Source organism: Papilio polytes, unplaced genomic scaffold (assembly GCF_000836215.1).
Source record: "Papilio polytes unplaced genomic scaffold, Ppol_1.0 DF824169.1, whole genome shotgun sequence".
In the NCBI taxonomy this organism is placed as follows: domain Eukaryota; kingdom Metazoa; phylum Arthropoda; class Insecta; order Lepidoptera; family Papilionidae; genus Papilio; species Papilio polytes.
Window position 1 is genome coordinate 1,496,629 of NW_013525035.1, and position 13,850 is coordinate 1,510,478.

The following is a 13,850-nucleotide window of genomic DNA, read 5'->3' on the forward strand; positions in this document are numbered from 1 at the left end:
TTAATGCTACCAAACATTTGTTGCTTGTCCCGGAACATTCGTGGTGTACGTAAAATATTTGACAAAACGTTGGACGTTTGTTTCAAAACAAAAGCACGTTGGTATCGCACTTTACAAATTGTATTCTAGAATTGTATATTTACATTTCGTATAACAAAGATGGCAGCACAAATAGCGTAAAATAAGAGAAGAATGCTTAACAAATCTATGCAGTCATGGCTTATTGTGTAACGGTATTTTACAGTTTCGAAATAATTCACAAACAGGAATGTCTTGAATATGGAAAACATTATGTCCTAGCCATTTTATTTGTTACTAGTTGCTCGCGACTTTGTCCGCATGAGGTTAAAAAATACCAAATACGTAGCCTATATTACTCACTGCTAACGTAGCTTTTTACTGATGAAAGAATTTTTGAAATCGGCCCAGTAGTTATTGAGTTATTTTTTTGGATTCCAACATCAAGGTATGTCGTCTTTTTCGTAGATTCTTTTATTATTGTCATTACTAACAGTTTTTTATTATTATTCATTCCATTAGCCAATTTACATAAATCGATTTTGCAGATATTAAAACTCTTGCATTCCATAATTTTAATCTCTATTGTATCCGCACCTTAACTCCTAGGAGTAGGGAAAAGCGAGGTTTTTCTATTTTAGCGTGAGCCGGCCGCAGTCGTTGCAGTGGCGGGGGCACATAAATCATGCTTAACCGCGCCCCCGGGCGCCGCGCGTTTTTGCCCGGGCTTCCATCAAATCCCATTAGTTCGCGCCGGTTAATGAGTTTAACATTCGTGTTGTTCTAGCTTTTCGCTTGCTTTCGAGGCAATTATGCGTAATTATACTCGGCGTCTCTGAATACCTTCGCAATGTTTGCTTCAGCGTTTTAAACGCCACCTGGAGTTGACGTTTTGTTTCGTAGTTTTGATAGGGTTGTCACTATCGAAATTATAGCAAAATTATCCTGACAACCCTTATTCCAGTTCATTGATTTCTTGGCGTTCACATCAAATCAGCTTATAGCATATTTTTGAGGGTTTCAGCGAAAGTTTATTCTATTCCTCAATTATGTGGAAGAAGACATTTATTCTTTCAAGTCTTATTGATTTTCTGTTAAAGATTTTTAACTAATATTATAAAAACGAAAGTGTAGATGGATGGATGTTTGATAGAGTTTATAGCCTAAACGGCTGTATGGATTTTTAAGAAATTTGGCATAGATGTGGAACATGGTCTGGGAGAACACATAAGCTAAACTTTGATTTTTTTTATTCTAGCTTATGATATTGCAAATAAAATCTTGATATCACTACAGACATGAGTGATCGTTCTAATAATTCTCGTAGATAGCCAATTTCACACGGTCGTTATCAAAGATAGAAAAAAAAACGAGAATTAATTCGTATACCGTACGAAGCGATTAATGTTCGCCGTCCTGAAGCGGGACTGCGATAACGTGTAACGTAGTTTTTGAAATATTACCGTCAATAATTGGAATGCGACACTTCTGAACGGAAATGGAATTTAGGGTTAACGCATACTGACTCTTCGATCTTTGCTATTCGTTATGTGTGCGTGTACCCTAAACACTTGATAATTTTACAAATGTACACACTAGTATAATCTTGTATCATTTGAGGTATGTAAACCAGAATTCAAAAGATTATAATTAGATTAAGCCAATAGCCTAATGGTTTGGGTACGGACTACCGATCTTGCGGTCGAGGGTTCTAAACCTGCCGACTATTGTCGTGAACCATATCCTAGCACAAGCCTAGAGCTTAGTAGGAATGGTTAAAGGAAATATTAGTAAATTAACAAAAATCTACTATTGTTTTATACAAAAAAAAAATTCTCTAAGATAACATTAAACAATCATGATTCAAAATTTCATAAATACATTTCACGTAGTTCAAAAAGACATAACATGTAAAATCTGAATGATAAATCTTTTACTAACAGAATTATCTCATTGTATTTCATGTGCGCTGTATGCAGTTTCGAACAAAACACGAAAAGTTTCCATTGTATTAAGTTAAATAGAACCAGAGCTTGCTCTAATACGAACGTTAATTTCCATATTTGAACTCCTACCGAAATTCAAATATAATAAAACAACCATATTCCCTTAGATAATTAATTAAAGAAATAATAAACCTTTCAATATGTATTGAAGAATACAACTAATAGACTCTTCAAAGTCAGTCAAAATATCCAAAAAGAGGCCATAATTCATACAAAAATCCATTTAAATCTGTCTTTTTAAAGGCAAAGAATCAATATGACTTAACATTCCAATTCATTTATATCTATACTAATATAAAAACAGGAAAGATTTGTATTTTTATATATTGAAAATAACTCAAACACTACTGCATATTAAAAAACTTTGTTATTGCTGAGTAAAATAAGCTATATTTTTACTATTTCATTATTACCACGCGGGCAAAGTCGCAAGGAACAGCAAGTTATTGAAAGTTAATAAAACATTAATCATCTTTTTACATATTTCTGTAATTTAGGCAACTTTACAACCTTCTGACTTGCAGCGGCCATTTCGCTAAACGCCATATACGTTATAAGAGTGACCCAAGGTGCGGTTTAAGACCGAGGGTACAGTTAACGAGTCGCTCGCCGAATGGCCACTTAACGTATGAAAATTTCACAGCACTCAATATGAACGTCGATGTAAGGAAATGCATTCAAATTGTTTACCACATTTACGACAGGAAAGATGTCTCACCGTTATATTTGATTTTGCCTTTTACAACTTAGAGAATGAACTTAAGCAATGTTAAACTCACTTGTTAATAAATTCCTACCAATATATAAATGTAAAATATACTTTGTAACAAATAAATTCAAATTTACGCGACTGATTTCGAAAGTCCTTTGTCATTTGAAAACTATATTACTATTGACTCATAGGCTGTATTACTAGGAAGTGTTTTAATTCTGTCCAGTCGAAGTCGCAGGCAAAATCTAGTAGTACATAAAATATAAAGAAACGCATCAAAATATTTCATCTCACTCATTTCCTTTGAACAAACAGAGAGAAATGTCTCAATTGTGTGAAGGTAATCTAACTAATATTATAAGTGCGAAAGTTTAGATGGATGGATGTTTGTTAGAGTTTGTAGCCTTAACGGCTGAACGGATTTCGATGAAATTTGGTACAGATGTATAGGATAACCTGGAAGAACATATAGGCTATTCACTTTTGTTTTTACTAATTCCGCGCGGACGAAGTCGCTGGCGAAAGCTAGTGTAGTAAATAAAATGAAGATAAAATTTCTTATCAATTCGATACATAAAGCTTTAATTCCATTCTATTAAATTGAGCATGAGTTAAATACCTAGGAAGTACCTTTGTAATAAGTCTTCGCTTGTTCTAAATCTTTCTCAAGTCCAAACTGCAACGAAGTCGCCCCGGTGGGAAATGGTCTAGAATCTATAGATTGTTATCGTATGAACTCCGCTATCGTTCTCGCCCGCCATTTAAACGTAACGAACTATTTTAATAGAGATCTTATCGATTAACTTACTCTACGTGCATTGGAAAATTCAAGGAACTTATTCTAGATTTGACTGTAAAGTTATGTCGCCAGAATGAATAATTTATTTTTTCAATGACATTTACATCAAACTGCCTTGTTCGATCACTTTATAGGTAGAACATCGAAGATCCATACTGGATGCATTGTGTGAAAGATATGGTGATTCATAATCATCATCATCTCCCCTGCATTACCTTACTCCCGTAGGGTCGGCACACCGAGTTTTCGTCCTCCAAAGCACTCTATCATCTGTCATCTCAGTCATCACTGCCTTCTTGATCATGTCAACTTTCACGCAATCCATCCATCTCTTTCTAGGTCTACCTCTACCAATGTACCCCTCCACATTCATAACATGCCCATACCATGTCTAACCTTTTACTCCTTATTTTCTCAACCATTGGGGCTACTCTCAAACTTCTTCTAATATACTCATTTCGTGTCTTATCCAATCGTGTTACCCCACACATGCATCTTAACATTCGCATGCTATGGTATGCTTAATAAGGGCGTGAATTAAGATATGATGGCTGAGATGTATGGAAGAGCAGCAGCTGTGCCTACTCTCCGTAGGGATAAGGGTAGGTTAATGAGGATATTTCTACTAATAAAGCTACTAACATTTCATAAAGGGTACATATTTTTTTACACAGTAGCACGAAAAGTTTTGCTATCTTACATAAAAATCTTTAACCTAATTGATTAAAATTATCTGATAAGACAATTCATTTTACTTTAATTTACTTTATTACGCTAAAATACACTGTCTTTACTATTGTAATTATTTATCCAAACAGTATACTATATAACATAAAAAGATAAAACTCTTAGCTACCGGAGACAAGGAGAGAGTGCGCTAAAAACATCAGTACCATATGTTCATGCTATAAACATTGCCTTACTCTGTTTAGGGACATGAAATTTTAAGGCAACCGACGTTGCAACACGAATACTTAGCCATAAGTATTAAAGCGCGCCGATTAGCGTTGGATTCACGGCCTGAGGTCTTGAACACCTCTCTTAAACATGAAAGGGGCGTTCTTAAAATTTGCGTTCACCCACGCATCTTTATTTAGATATTCAACAATTTGTTATCCTTATTTACGCGATTTCATATCTCAGTATTACATAATGCATTTCTTTGTAAATAATACACCAATTAAAGTAAATTGCATCAACTAGATATAAAAAAGATTTGATCTTAACAGTTTTCTCTCACAGTTTTTACATGCTTTAAAGGAAGTCATGTCAAGATTCTTGATTTAACACTAAATCAGTGTATCTAAACTATCAATATTAACTGATAATTTTTTATCTACCCAACATACTATCAGTGTGTAAGGAATTGTATGAAGTTGAAATGACGTTGACTAATACCAACCTTTAAGAAATAATATTAGCTGTTAGTTCTCAATTTAGAAGTACCAACATACCATTTATAGCCCGGTATCCTATCTAGTTGCGTACAAACACGTCCTTACTTGTTGGTTTGTACCTTCTATTCTCGTATACCTATTTGTACGTTAGAACATGACAGGGTATGGATACATATGGAAATGTGAAGGAATGTCTAATAATTAAAAGCTATGTGATTCAGGCAGACATTTATTAGATACAAACGTATGGGAATAAGTCGTATACCTGAACTTCGAATCTTCATCCTCATCATCTTTCTGCTTATCCTACTCCCGTAGGGTCGGCGTAACAGGTTTTTGTCCACCAAATAACTATCATACGTCATCAAAAACCTACTTTTGGATTCGGCACTATTTTTTTGCAGCCGGCCGCCTGTCGCCAACCCTACTTGGGATTATTTTCTGAACTTCGATTCTTCATCTTTTATAAAAAACAAAAGAATAAATCAAATGTAGAACACAATTCAATTAATGTACAGTTATCTTTGTTCAAATAGAAAGAGCTCTTTAAACTGATTGCAGTTTTTTTGTTCGACGCTTAACAAGGTTGCAATTGCAAATTCCGCGCCAAACAAGTAAACTGGGAAAGGCAAAACAAACAATCCGTCAAGCAGTCGGTTAGGGGGGTGGACTTACACCTGTGTTCCTCCCAAAGAGGGCTGGGCTAAATACGAATGGACCGGAGCCCGGATTGTGACGATAAATTACTGTTTATATTTCTTCTGAGCTTCTAGAGCTGTCTGCAACCACTTATTCAAATTTAATTCGATTTCACATAATCTTCGAGTGAGTTTACATTTCGAAAGATATTTGCAATTCAATTTAATCGTGGAATTAAAAATATGAATTACAAAAACGACAAATTTATAAAAATGCCTTTCAGTTGTCTTGTTTTTTGTTTGTACGTATTTTTACTTTAAATAGCTCTATATAAAAAATTATTTTATATAGTAAACATAAAGTGCTATCAACCAGAATATTTACGCAATCCTATAAACATATTTCCTTTGATATACATCCGAGACCGTATCGTATTTTAACTGTTTTAGGGCGTCTCGGTTATGAATTCATAACTACATCTTCACGGCCAATAAAACTGCAACATTGCTCCGATAACTCAGAACACCTGCGAAAGATCTCAGAGCAAGAACCTTGCCAATAGCTCTAGGGAATAAAAACAATTTTCAGTTACGATCTTTTACCGGACCCCTAGTTTGTCGTGACAACGAACAAATTTCCTTTTGCAGTTAGCAATGAAAATATTGTCGAGACGTGAGTTGGATGTTCGCAAATACGCGTTTTGTTTCTCTCAGCTTTTATGTCATTGACGGTCGTACGAGAAGTCGCATTTTCAATAACGGTACGATTATGGTGTCGTTTACCTTAATACAAGGGCCTGTCCCACTAAATTATAAATTGTCTGATAACAATCTAACGTGTAAAATATGTGACTGAAATATCCGATTTTGTTCCCTTATCTAGCAGACATTTTTTCTGAACCGCTATCGGCCAGTGATGGGATAACTTACGGGACATCTGCTAAATAAAATTTTAGTAAAACTAATTTTAAATGTTACAACACCTGGAATATCTTTAAGTCATTAAGTAAGAAGCTTCTAGACACTATTCTAGAAACAGTTTTTAGTGTGAAAGCACTAAAAAATTATTATAAAAGACAAAGATTTTAATTTTCATATTTAAATGAACAATGACATAATTACAAGTACTAAAAATAAAATAAGCACTTAGCAAACTATTCTGAACACCTGATTCTAATTTGCAAAGACTACTCTAAGACGTTTAAAGACTGGAGATATTTGTTTTATCGGTTTTTTAATCTGTGACAATGACATTACGAATGTCAGATTTAGGCGCGAAAACTTTGAACTACTAAAAAAAACAACCAATTTAGAACTGTAGTCCGTAATAATTAACAACCATTAAAAACGATTGAGTGATTTTATAATCTTTAATTTATTGCGATCACAACACTAACATATTTTCAAAATGGCGGCGTAACACAGACAAAACGTAATTTCCACTAACTACGGACCGTAACAGATGAGAAATGTAACAATACATTACATTGTAGCGTGTAAAAATTAAACACAAGATAGATATAAGAATTGTGTTTTCCTGAAGCGCAGGTAACTAATGTACAGGTTAAACCCTTTTTCCATCAAGCCACTATCCGCACACCTTTTTTTTATAAAGCAGTCGCGGCCACATCAGTAAAATTAAACATGCATTTTTCTTAAATATATTTGTTGTAGTTGAATATGCGAATATTGCCGAATATATACATTTAAAATTTAGCAATTTTTAAACGTCCTTTATTACGATTTGTTTGTTTAAATATTTGTTTCTATATAGCAATAGCGCGCCGTGAAAGTCGCGCGAGCTAGTCGCAATAGTGAAAAGGGGGTTTAACGGGTAAGAATGGTTTTCCAAGAAGATTAATGAGACAGTTTTGAGCGCCGGGGCTATTGCACCTGGTCTGCCGGACTTGCATTTCGGACGCGCATTCCCTATTGCTCTGTGCGCTTGTAAAAAATTGCCGTGTTCGCTTTCCTATCGGTGTAAGGCGGAAACTATTTGTTTGATTGATTTTATTTTAACGCTGCTTCTGCGGAAATGCTGGTGTTGATTTATTTTGTATTTCTGGGTTTCAAACAAGCAAACAATGCGAGATTTTAAGTGCATAGTAATCTTTGTTTAATTAAATTATCGAACATAATGTTGTAATTTCCCGATTCATACACTACTAGTTTCGCTTGCGACTCCGTCTGCATGGAGTTATAAAAAATAAAAGTAAGTGCCCTATGTGTTCATCCAGACTATCCTCTACATCTGTGCAGAATTTGATTAAGATCTGTAGAGCTGTTTTGGCCACAAACTCTAACAAACATCCATCCATCTAGATTTTCCTATTTATAATGTTAGTAAGATTACAATTAGCTAGCATCCAGGGAATAAAGCGTATCTTAAATTATTAACATAATTCAAAGTAAAATCGATTAAAAAGTCATAGAACGATTTATCTAGTATCTTGAGTGATCGTAGAAATGCTAGTACATTTTACTTAGCGCATTAAATGATCGGCAGTTAATTTATCGCTAATAAGTATGCACCATTTAATTACATTACCCGACCGTATGCAACAACTCAGACAAGATGATCGATCAAAAATAACGAGCACTTAACAAAAACTCATTAGTACAAGTCTAGACCCGATAGTTACTGCGGCCTTAAAACAAGTTCATCCTACTCGCCTCTTTTATCTCCGTCAGTGGGGCGCAGGTGTCTTCGGTGCAAGCTCACTCTCCCCCGACCTCCCTTCCCCCTGGCCTCCTGTTCCCACACTCCCCTGAGTCCGACTAACAGCCAACGATAACATATACTGTCACATCCCTTGATGAATTACCAGTTAGATTGTGCTGTTTTGCACTTGTTTCTCTGACAATTCTCGTAAACTTCTTGCATCTACCATATTTTATAATGGCTTATTAAGTTGTTACATTTTCGTTTCCTAAATGCCTTTTGAACGTTTCGGTTTTAGTGTTCCGACTTTTTCTTCTAAGCCAATTATATGGAATGTTTTAGTTGCGCTTTCGTGATTTATTGCTATCGTCGTGCGGGGTTTAAATGCGCAGAATGGCTTAGTAATATCCTTTGTAAGATTCCGAGTCGATTTATATTATTTATGAGGACGTTCAACATGAGGATTGTATTTGCCAACAATAATAGCTACCGATATTGCAATATCGCTGATACTTTCTTCAGATATGAATTAGATACGTATATCTGATTTGGTAGACAGATTCTTAATATTAGTCTATGATATTAACAAACTAGATTTGTATCTGTTTCTGATTATAATAAGTTTTTTTTTTATTTGATGTTAATTTATTTTCTCTTTCTTTACAGATGTTAAATCAAGATGATGCCGTAATTTGATCACAAACAAATGAAGATATCAAACTGTAGACCCAAACATCAGCCTGTTATGATGGGGCAGAATATTCTAGAACCACTGGAGAAGAAAGTCCTGATCAAAAGGAAGAGTCTTTTAGATCTCAAATCCCTTCTAGAAGATAGAGGGGGTACTATAGAAGATAGGAAATCTAATACTAGCAATAATAGATTGTATCGTTTAGACAATAAAGTTAGTTTTGGTGAAACAACTGTGAGTGATTATGGTGATAGGGAAAGGTGTAAGAGAAGGTATTGGGGAGGAAGATGGTGCTGTAGTAGGATAAAGACTCTTATGTACTTGTTATTAGTGGTGATTTTTGTTGATACGAGACTGCTAGCTGAGGCGAGAAGTTCAGGTGAGTTTATTTTTTAATTCTTTAGTTATACTAAGATGACTGGAGTTTCGACATTTTTGTAACATCTATAAGGAGATATTTAGTCTATGATTTTAAAGTACTTCTAAGTTATAAGATTATTCATTGGTATTACTCATTTCTGGCTTAGTCATACACAAATATGCATTAATAACCACGTCTTAATGAAATCCCACAAGACGAAATACAGTTAAGTAAATAAAAATTACTCAGGTGTTTGGTTTACCTCAATGACTCAGATTATTCTGAATAACAGCATTTCTATTAAATCCTAGTTTCTCTTTTATACTAGGAAAAAAGATAGTAAACAGCATTTATCTTATTTCTTACTAATATTAAAAATTCGAAAGATTAGATGTTTGTTTGAATTGTAGCCTAAAAAGCTGAACGGATCTCGATAAAATTCTCTATGAAATTCTCGATGAAACACATAGGCAACTTAAGTTTTTTTTAATTCTACGTGGCCAGAGTTGTGGCCGAATGATAGTTATAAATAATGAACATTTCGTTTGTACATATAATAAATGTAAATGAATTTTACATATACAAAATGTAAGAATTTTATATCTATTTTTCGTTGCCATTTCGAAAACAAAGCTTAGCCGTAAACCCGCTGAGTAATGCATATCCCGCGGCTGGCTGTCCGGCGGTAACGAATGTCTCGGGGCTTTTACACGTCTACTGCACTTAAATAGAAAATAATTTGATACACATTGCGAGGATGTCGCGGTTATAAAGACTCGTGCAGATCGGAGAGTCGTGTTAACCCTTGGAGGTTAACGTGTTACAAGAGTTAACATGAGTCATATTGTCACTTGAAGGATACCTTAATGTTAACCCTTTAGGATTAACACGATCTAACGTAGCGTTAATATCATGGAATATTTTGGTCAATTTGTTGCTTCTAACTAAGTCTCCCTGACCTTTGCCCTATAAATCAGTTCTATCTCTATCATATTTAAATTCACTCATTTCTAACAGAGAAACCATCCTTTCTTTAAATTTATAGTCCACTATACTGCAAAAAATCTAAAAATATTGCTATACGTAAACACTTGTAGAACAAAATTATTCAAAGATACAATACTAAATCCCTAAACATACGAATAACATCGTCTAAACCGCAACAATGTTTGTACATTACTATTAAACAAGTTTCCCTACCTTAACTACGTGTAAACGCATTAAGTTCCCAGTTTGCGACTGCAAAAATGTTGCAAACGTTACACTCTAGTGTGTACGCGCCGTAAATCGGGCCGCGAACTCGGTGAGAGCTTAAAACCTCACTTAAGACCGGAGCACACTCACCGAATATACTTGCTACTTGTTACGTACAAAGAAACTGCGTCTAGAACAAAGTTCGCGAACGTCTTTTGTTTAGACAACGTTAGAGACGTTAATTGAAGCTTCTTGTTCCATTTCTTACTAAAAAAATCTAAATAAAAGGCAGGAGTCTACTAAACGGTTTATCCAAATATTAGATAACCCTATCCTATGTCTGGATAATAATATAAATGTGAAAGTTTAGATGGATGTTTGTTATTTTGTAGCCTAAACGGCTTAGTAGATCGCGATGAAATTTGGCACAGATGTAGAGGATAGTCTGGAAGAACACATACGCTACTGCCTTTTTTTTTAAATTCCATGGGGATGGTGTGCATTAAGTTTGTTGCTAAACCTTTATGTTGTTAAAACGACAAACATAATTGAAATTAATTCAAGATTGAATGAAGTTTAGTCATTTCATTTGACCTATAAACCTACGCAATTCGTTCACCGCGAAAAAACAATGGAAGTTCTCGATACCATGATAATTAGCGGTCAAACAGAATTCTGGCTTTAACACTATTAGCTGCAGTTCACACATTGATTATTAAGAAATTATGAATATTAGTGTCTCAACTGTAAATGTTCAATCTAGGCAATTCTACGAAAGCGTAGAATTGCCTAGATTGAACATTTACAGTTCTGTATCTTTTAAAGATTATTTAAAAGATACAGAGTACATTGTTTCATGATTTTTTATTTACATTAATAACCGCAAAGTAACACTTAAGCCACTTAGTGTAGATAAGTCTGATACAGCATCTCTTGGTTCAATTCTTTAAAATCCCTTAAACATTTCTTAAATTTTTCTTTAACTGTCCACTGAAGGAGCAAAGGAAGTCCATAGGGACCAAATTTTATGCTTTGTAAATATTATTTTATTGCGAAAAGTGAGATATCCTCAGGTAAACCGACCCGTGTAATCATAACATAATCCATTAAGATTTTGCGCCGCGAATACCAAACTCCTGTGAAGTAAATATTACAATCCCCCCCTCCCTTTTACCTTCCCTAATATATTCTACACCCCCTCAAACCTCTTACCGTCCCTATTTGCATCAAGGGGGAATTTAAATTGTAAAATCTAACTTTCAATTCATTCATACATTCAACGCCATCTCTCGGTAATAAATTGAAAGTGGAATGGATTCTTACGGTCATTTAGTTATCGGTTGTGATGCTGGTCGCGCGTCTTTTCAGTTAAAATTAGCATAAAATGAACTGAACTTTTTATTGGGAACGCTTAATGTCATTGTTGATACATTAGTAAGTAAATTAATCTTATCTTTGTTGACGAATCTTCACATTTTTGCGACGTACTCCGTCCGTAAGGGTAGGCATCGCATCTTCAGTTTTTCTGGTGTTGGGATGCCCATAATCGTTCACATAATATTAGGCGATTCACTGCTAATCTGCTCTCTTCTACTATAACATACTCGTATGTAATATAAATCAATTCAAATACCGTGAGATTTAGGACTCAAGAAAGAAGAATCTTTTACCTAGAAACCTCTACCTTTTTTCTTCTACTTTTTTTAACTAGAAAGTTAAAAAGGTAGTAAAAATTATGCTGTACCCGATTCACATGAAATCTGTCTTCATTTAGTCCACCATTTCTCTTTACCCTTCTGTTTGGAAAGCGTCTGTTTATAAAAATACTTTCTCGTCGCAAAATCCTCATTTTTCTAATGTCTTTTTAATTAGATTAAGTGAGATAAGGCTTTTATAACCAGTTTTAAATTTAGAATGTGCGCAATTTTGTGACGTCATAGCTCTCAAATTGAACTCGGGACAAGGCAGAGGTACAGTTAGGGAATTTGACAGTGTTCTAACTTTAAAGCTATAGTCATTTGAATTTTTTATACGTACTGATATGACGATTAGGATCAATGTTTAATTAGGACGATTTTAAATCTGTGTAAGAAAAAAAGTTAGTCATTTGTACATGGGTAATTGGTTTTATTGTTACACTCATGTTTGACCACCGCTTATTTTCGTAATTGTACATTGTTTAAAAAGGCATAACATTCAAAACTCGATGCTCAGAAAATAAATGGATAAAAATCTTCAACGTAAATCTACAAATTTAGTTTAAAAATAATTCATTCAAAGATAATATGTCACTTAAAGAGAATTTGGTATTCGAAAGCACCGGCACCCTCATTGAAATATTTCCTTAACTTATTAGCGATCGTAAAAGTCAAATAAAAGGTTACAATCAAAAACGGCCTTTTATCAGGGATGCAATCAGCGCTAATGAACGCTGGGACCGTCCGTCGGTCTGTCACAGGCGAATTAACTAAAAAAAAAGTTTCAAACAAGTACAGACGAAACGCATTTACAGTTTCGAATCGTTGATGAGGTCGAATGAGGGTGAATTTTTCTACTTAACAATGTAGATACATTAAATGTGACTACTACTTGTATAGTAGCTGGAGGCCTAATTTTAGTCCCTTTCCCTTTCCACTCTTTTCTTAAGAGAAAAAGATGGAAAGGAAAAGTGGATTTGACGGTGGAAGAGTCGCATAGGAATAGGAAATATCTTTATGTGCGTCTCCTCCTTTGTCGATTAAGGGTGGGCAAAGGATCTGTAATTGCAGATGTCTATGCAGCGGTCGTTCCGGCCATTTCGGCGGTTTCAGGTGGCCTCTAGCTCGTTACCACCTTATAATGTAAAAAAAAATGTTTTTAGAGTTAAGTACTAATTTATAAATAGTACTAAAACAAATGCCATCCGTAAAGTTTCCTTCATCTGTATCGAAGTAAAGCGGTACAAATCATATTTTCATTTATTTGCAATCCATTGATGGATTTTCAACATGTCTATCCTCTTCCTAAGTTCACAACACGCAATGTATGATGTATATATCCAATGACCCGTTTCTAGGGTAGTTTCAAGCGATCCATTTGCAACAGAGGTCCGACAATAGCTATTTTATGGGGCGGATAAAAAATATGTCGGTATATCCTTCGTTCGACAGACGGTGTGACTTGTATGAAATATGGAGGTTGCATTGCGCAAGATAAAGCATTTTTTCCCAATACATTCCATGTTTTATGTCCGGTTTTATTTGGTGACGTCACGTGTAAACCGGACTTATCGGTAGCTGTTATTGTTTCATACTTAGAGTTGAAATGGTAGACTGATTCTTTTATTTCTATCCATGCACTGACGTGCAATACTAATACCTACAGGACAGAAAC

At 34.7% G+C, this 13,850-nt stretch overlaps 1 protein-coding gene across 4 annotated transcripts in view; it reads left to right on the top strand.

The window, feature by feature from the left end:
- LOC106111370 (latrophilin Cirl) overlaps positions 1 to 13,850 on the top strand; it is a 285,223-nt gene that overhangs the window by 161,900 nt on the left and 109,473 nt on the right. For all 4 annotated transcript variants that reach the window (XM_013293420.1, XM_013293422.1, XM_013293419.1 and 1 more), the window contains one exon: positions 8,899 to 9,302. In XM_013293420.1, coding sequence (XP_013148874.1) covers positions 8,939 to 9,302 — 364 coding nt within the window. In that variant the 5' untranslated portion in view covers positions 8,899 to 8,938. The remainder of the gene's footprint in view (positions 1 to 8,898; positions 9,303 to 13,850) is intronic.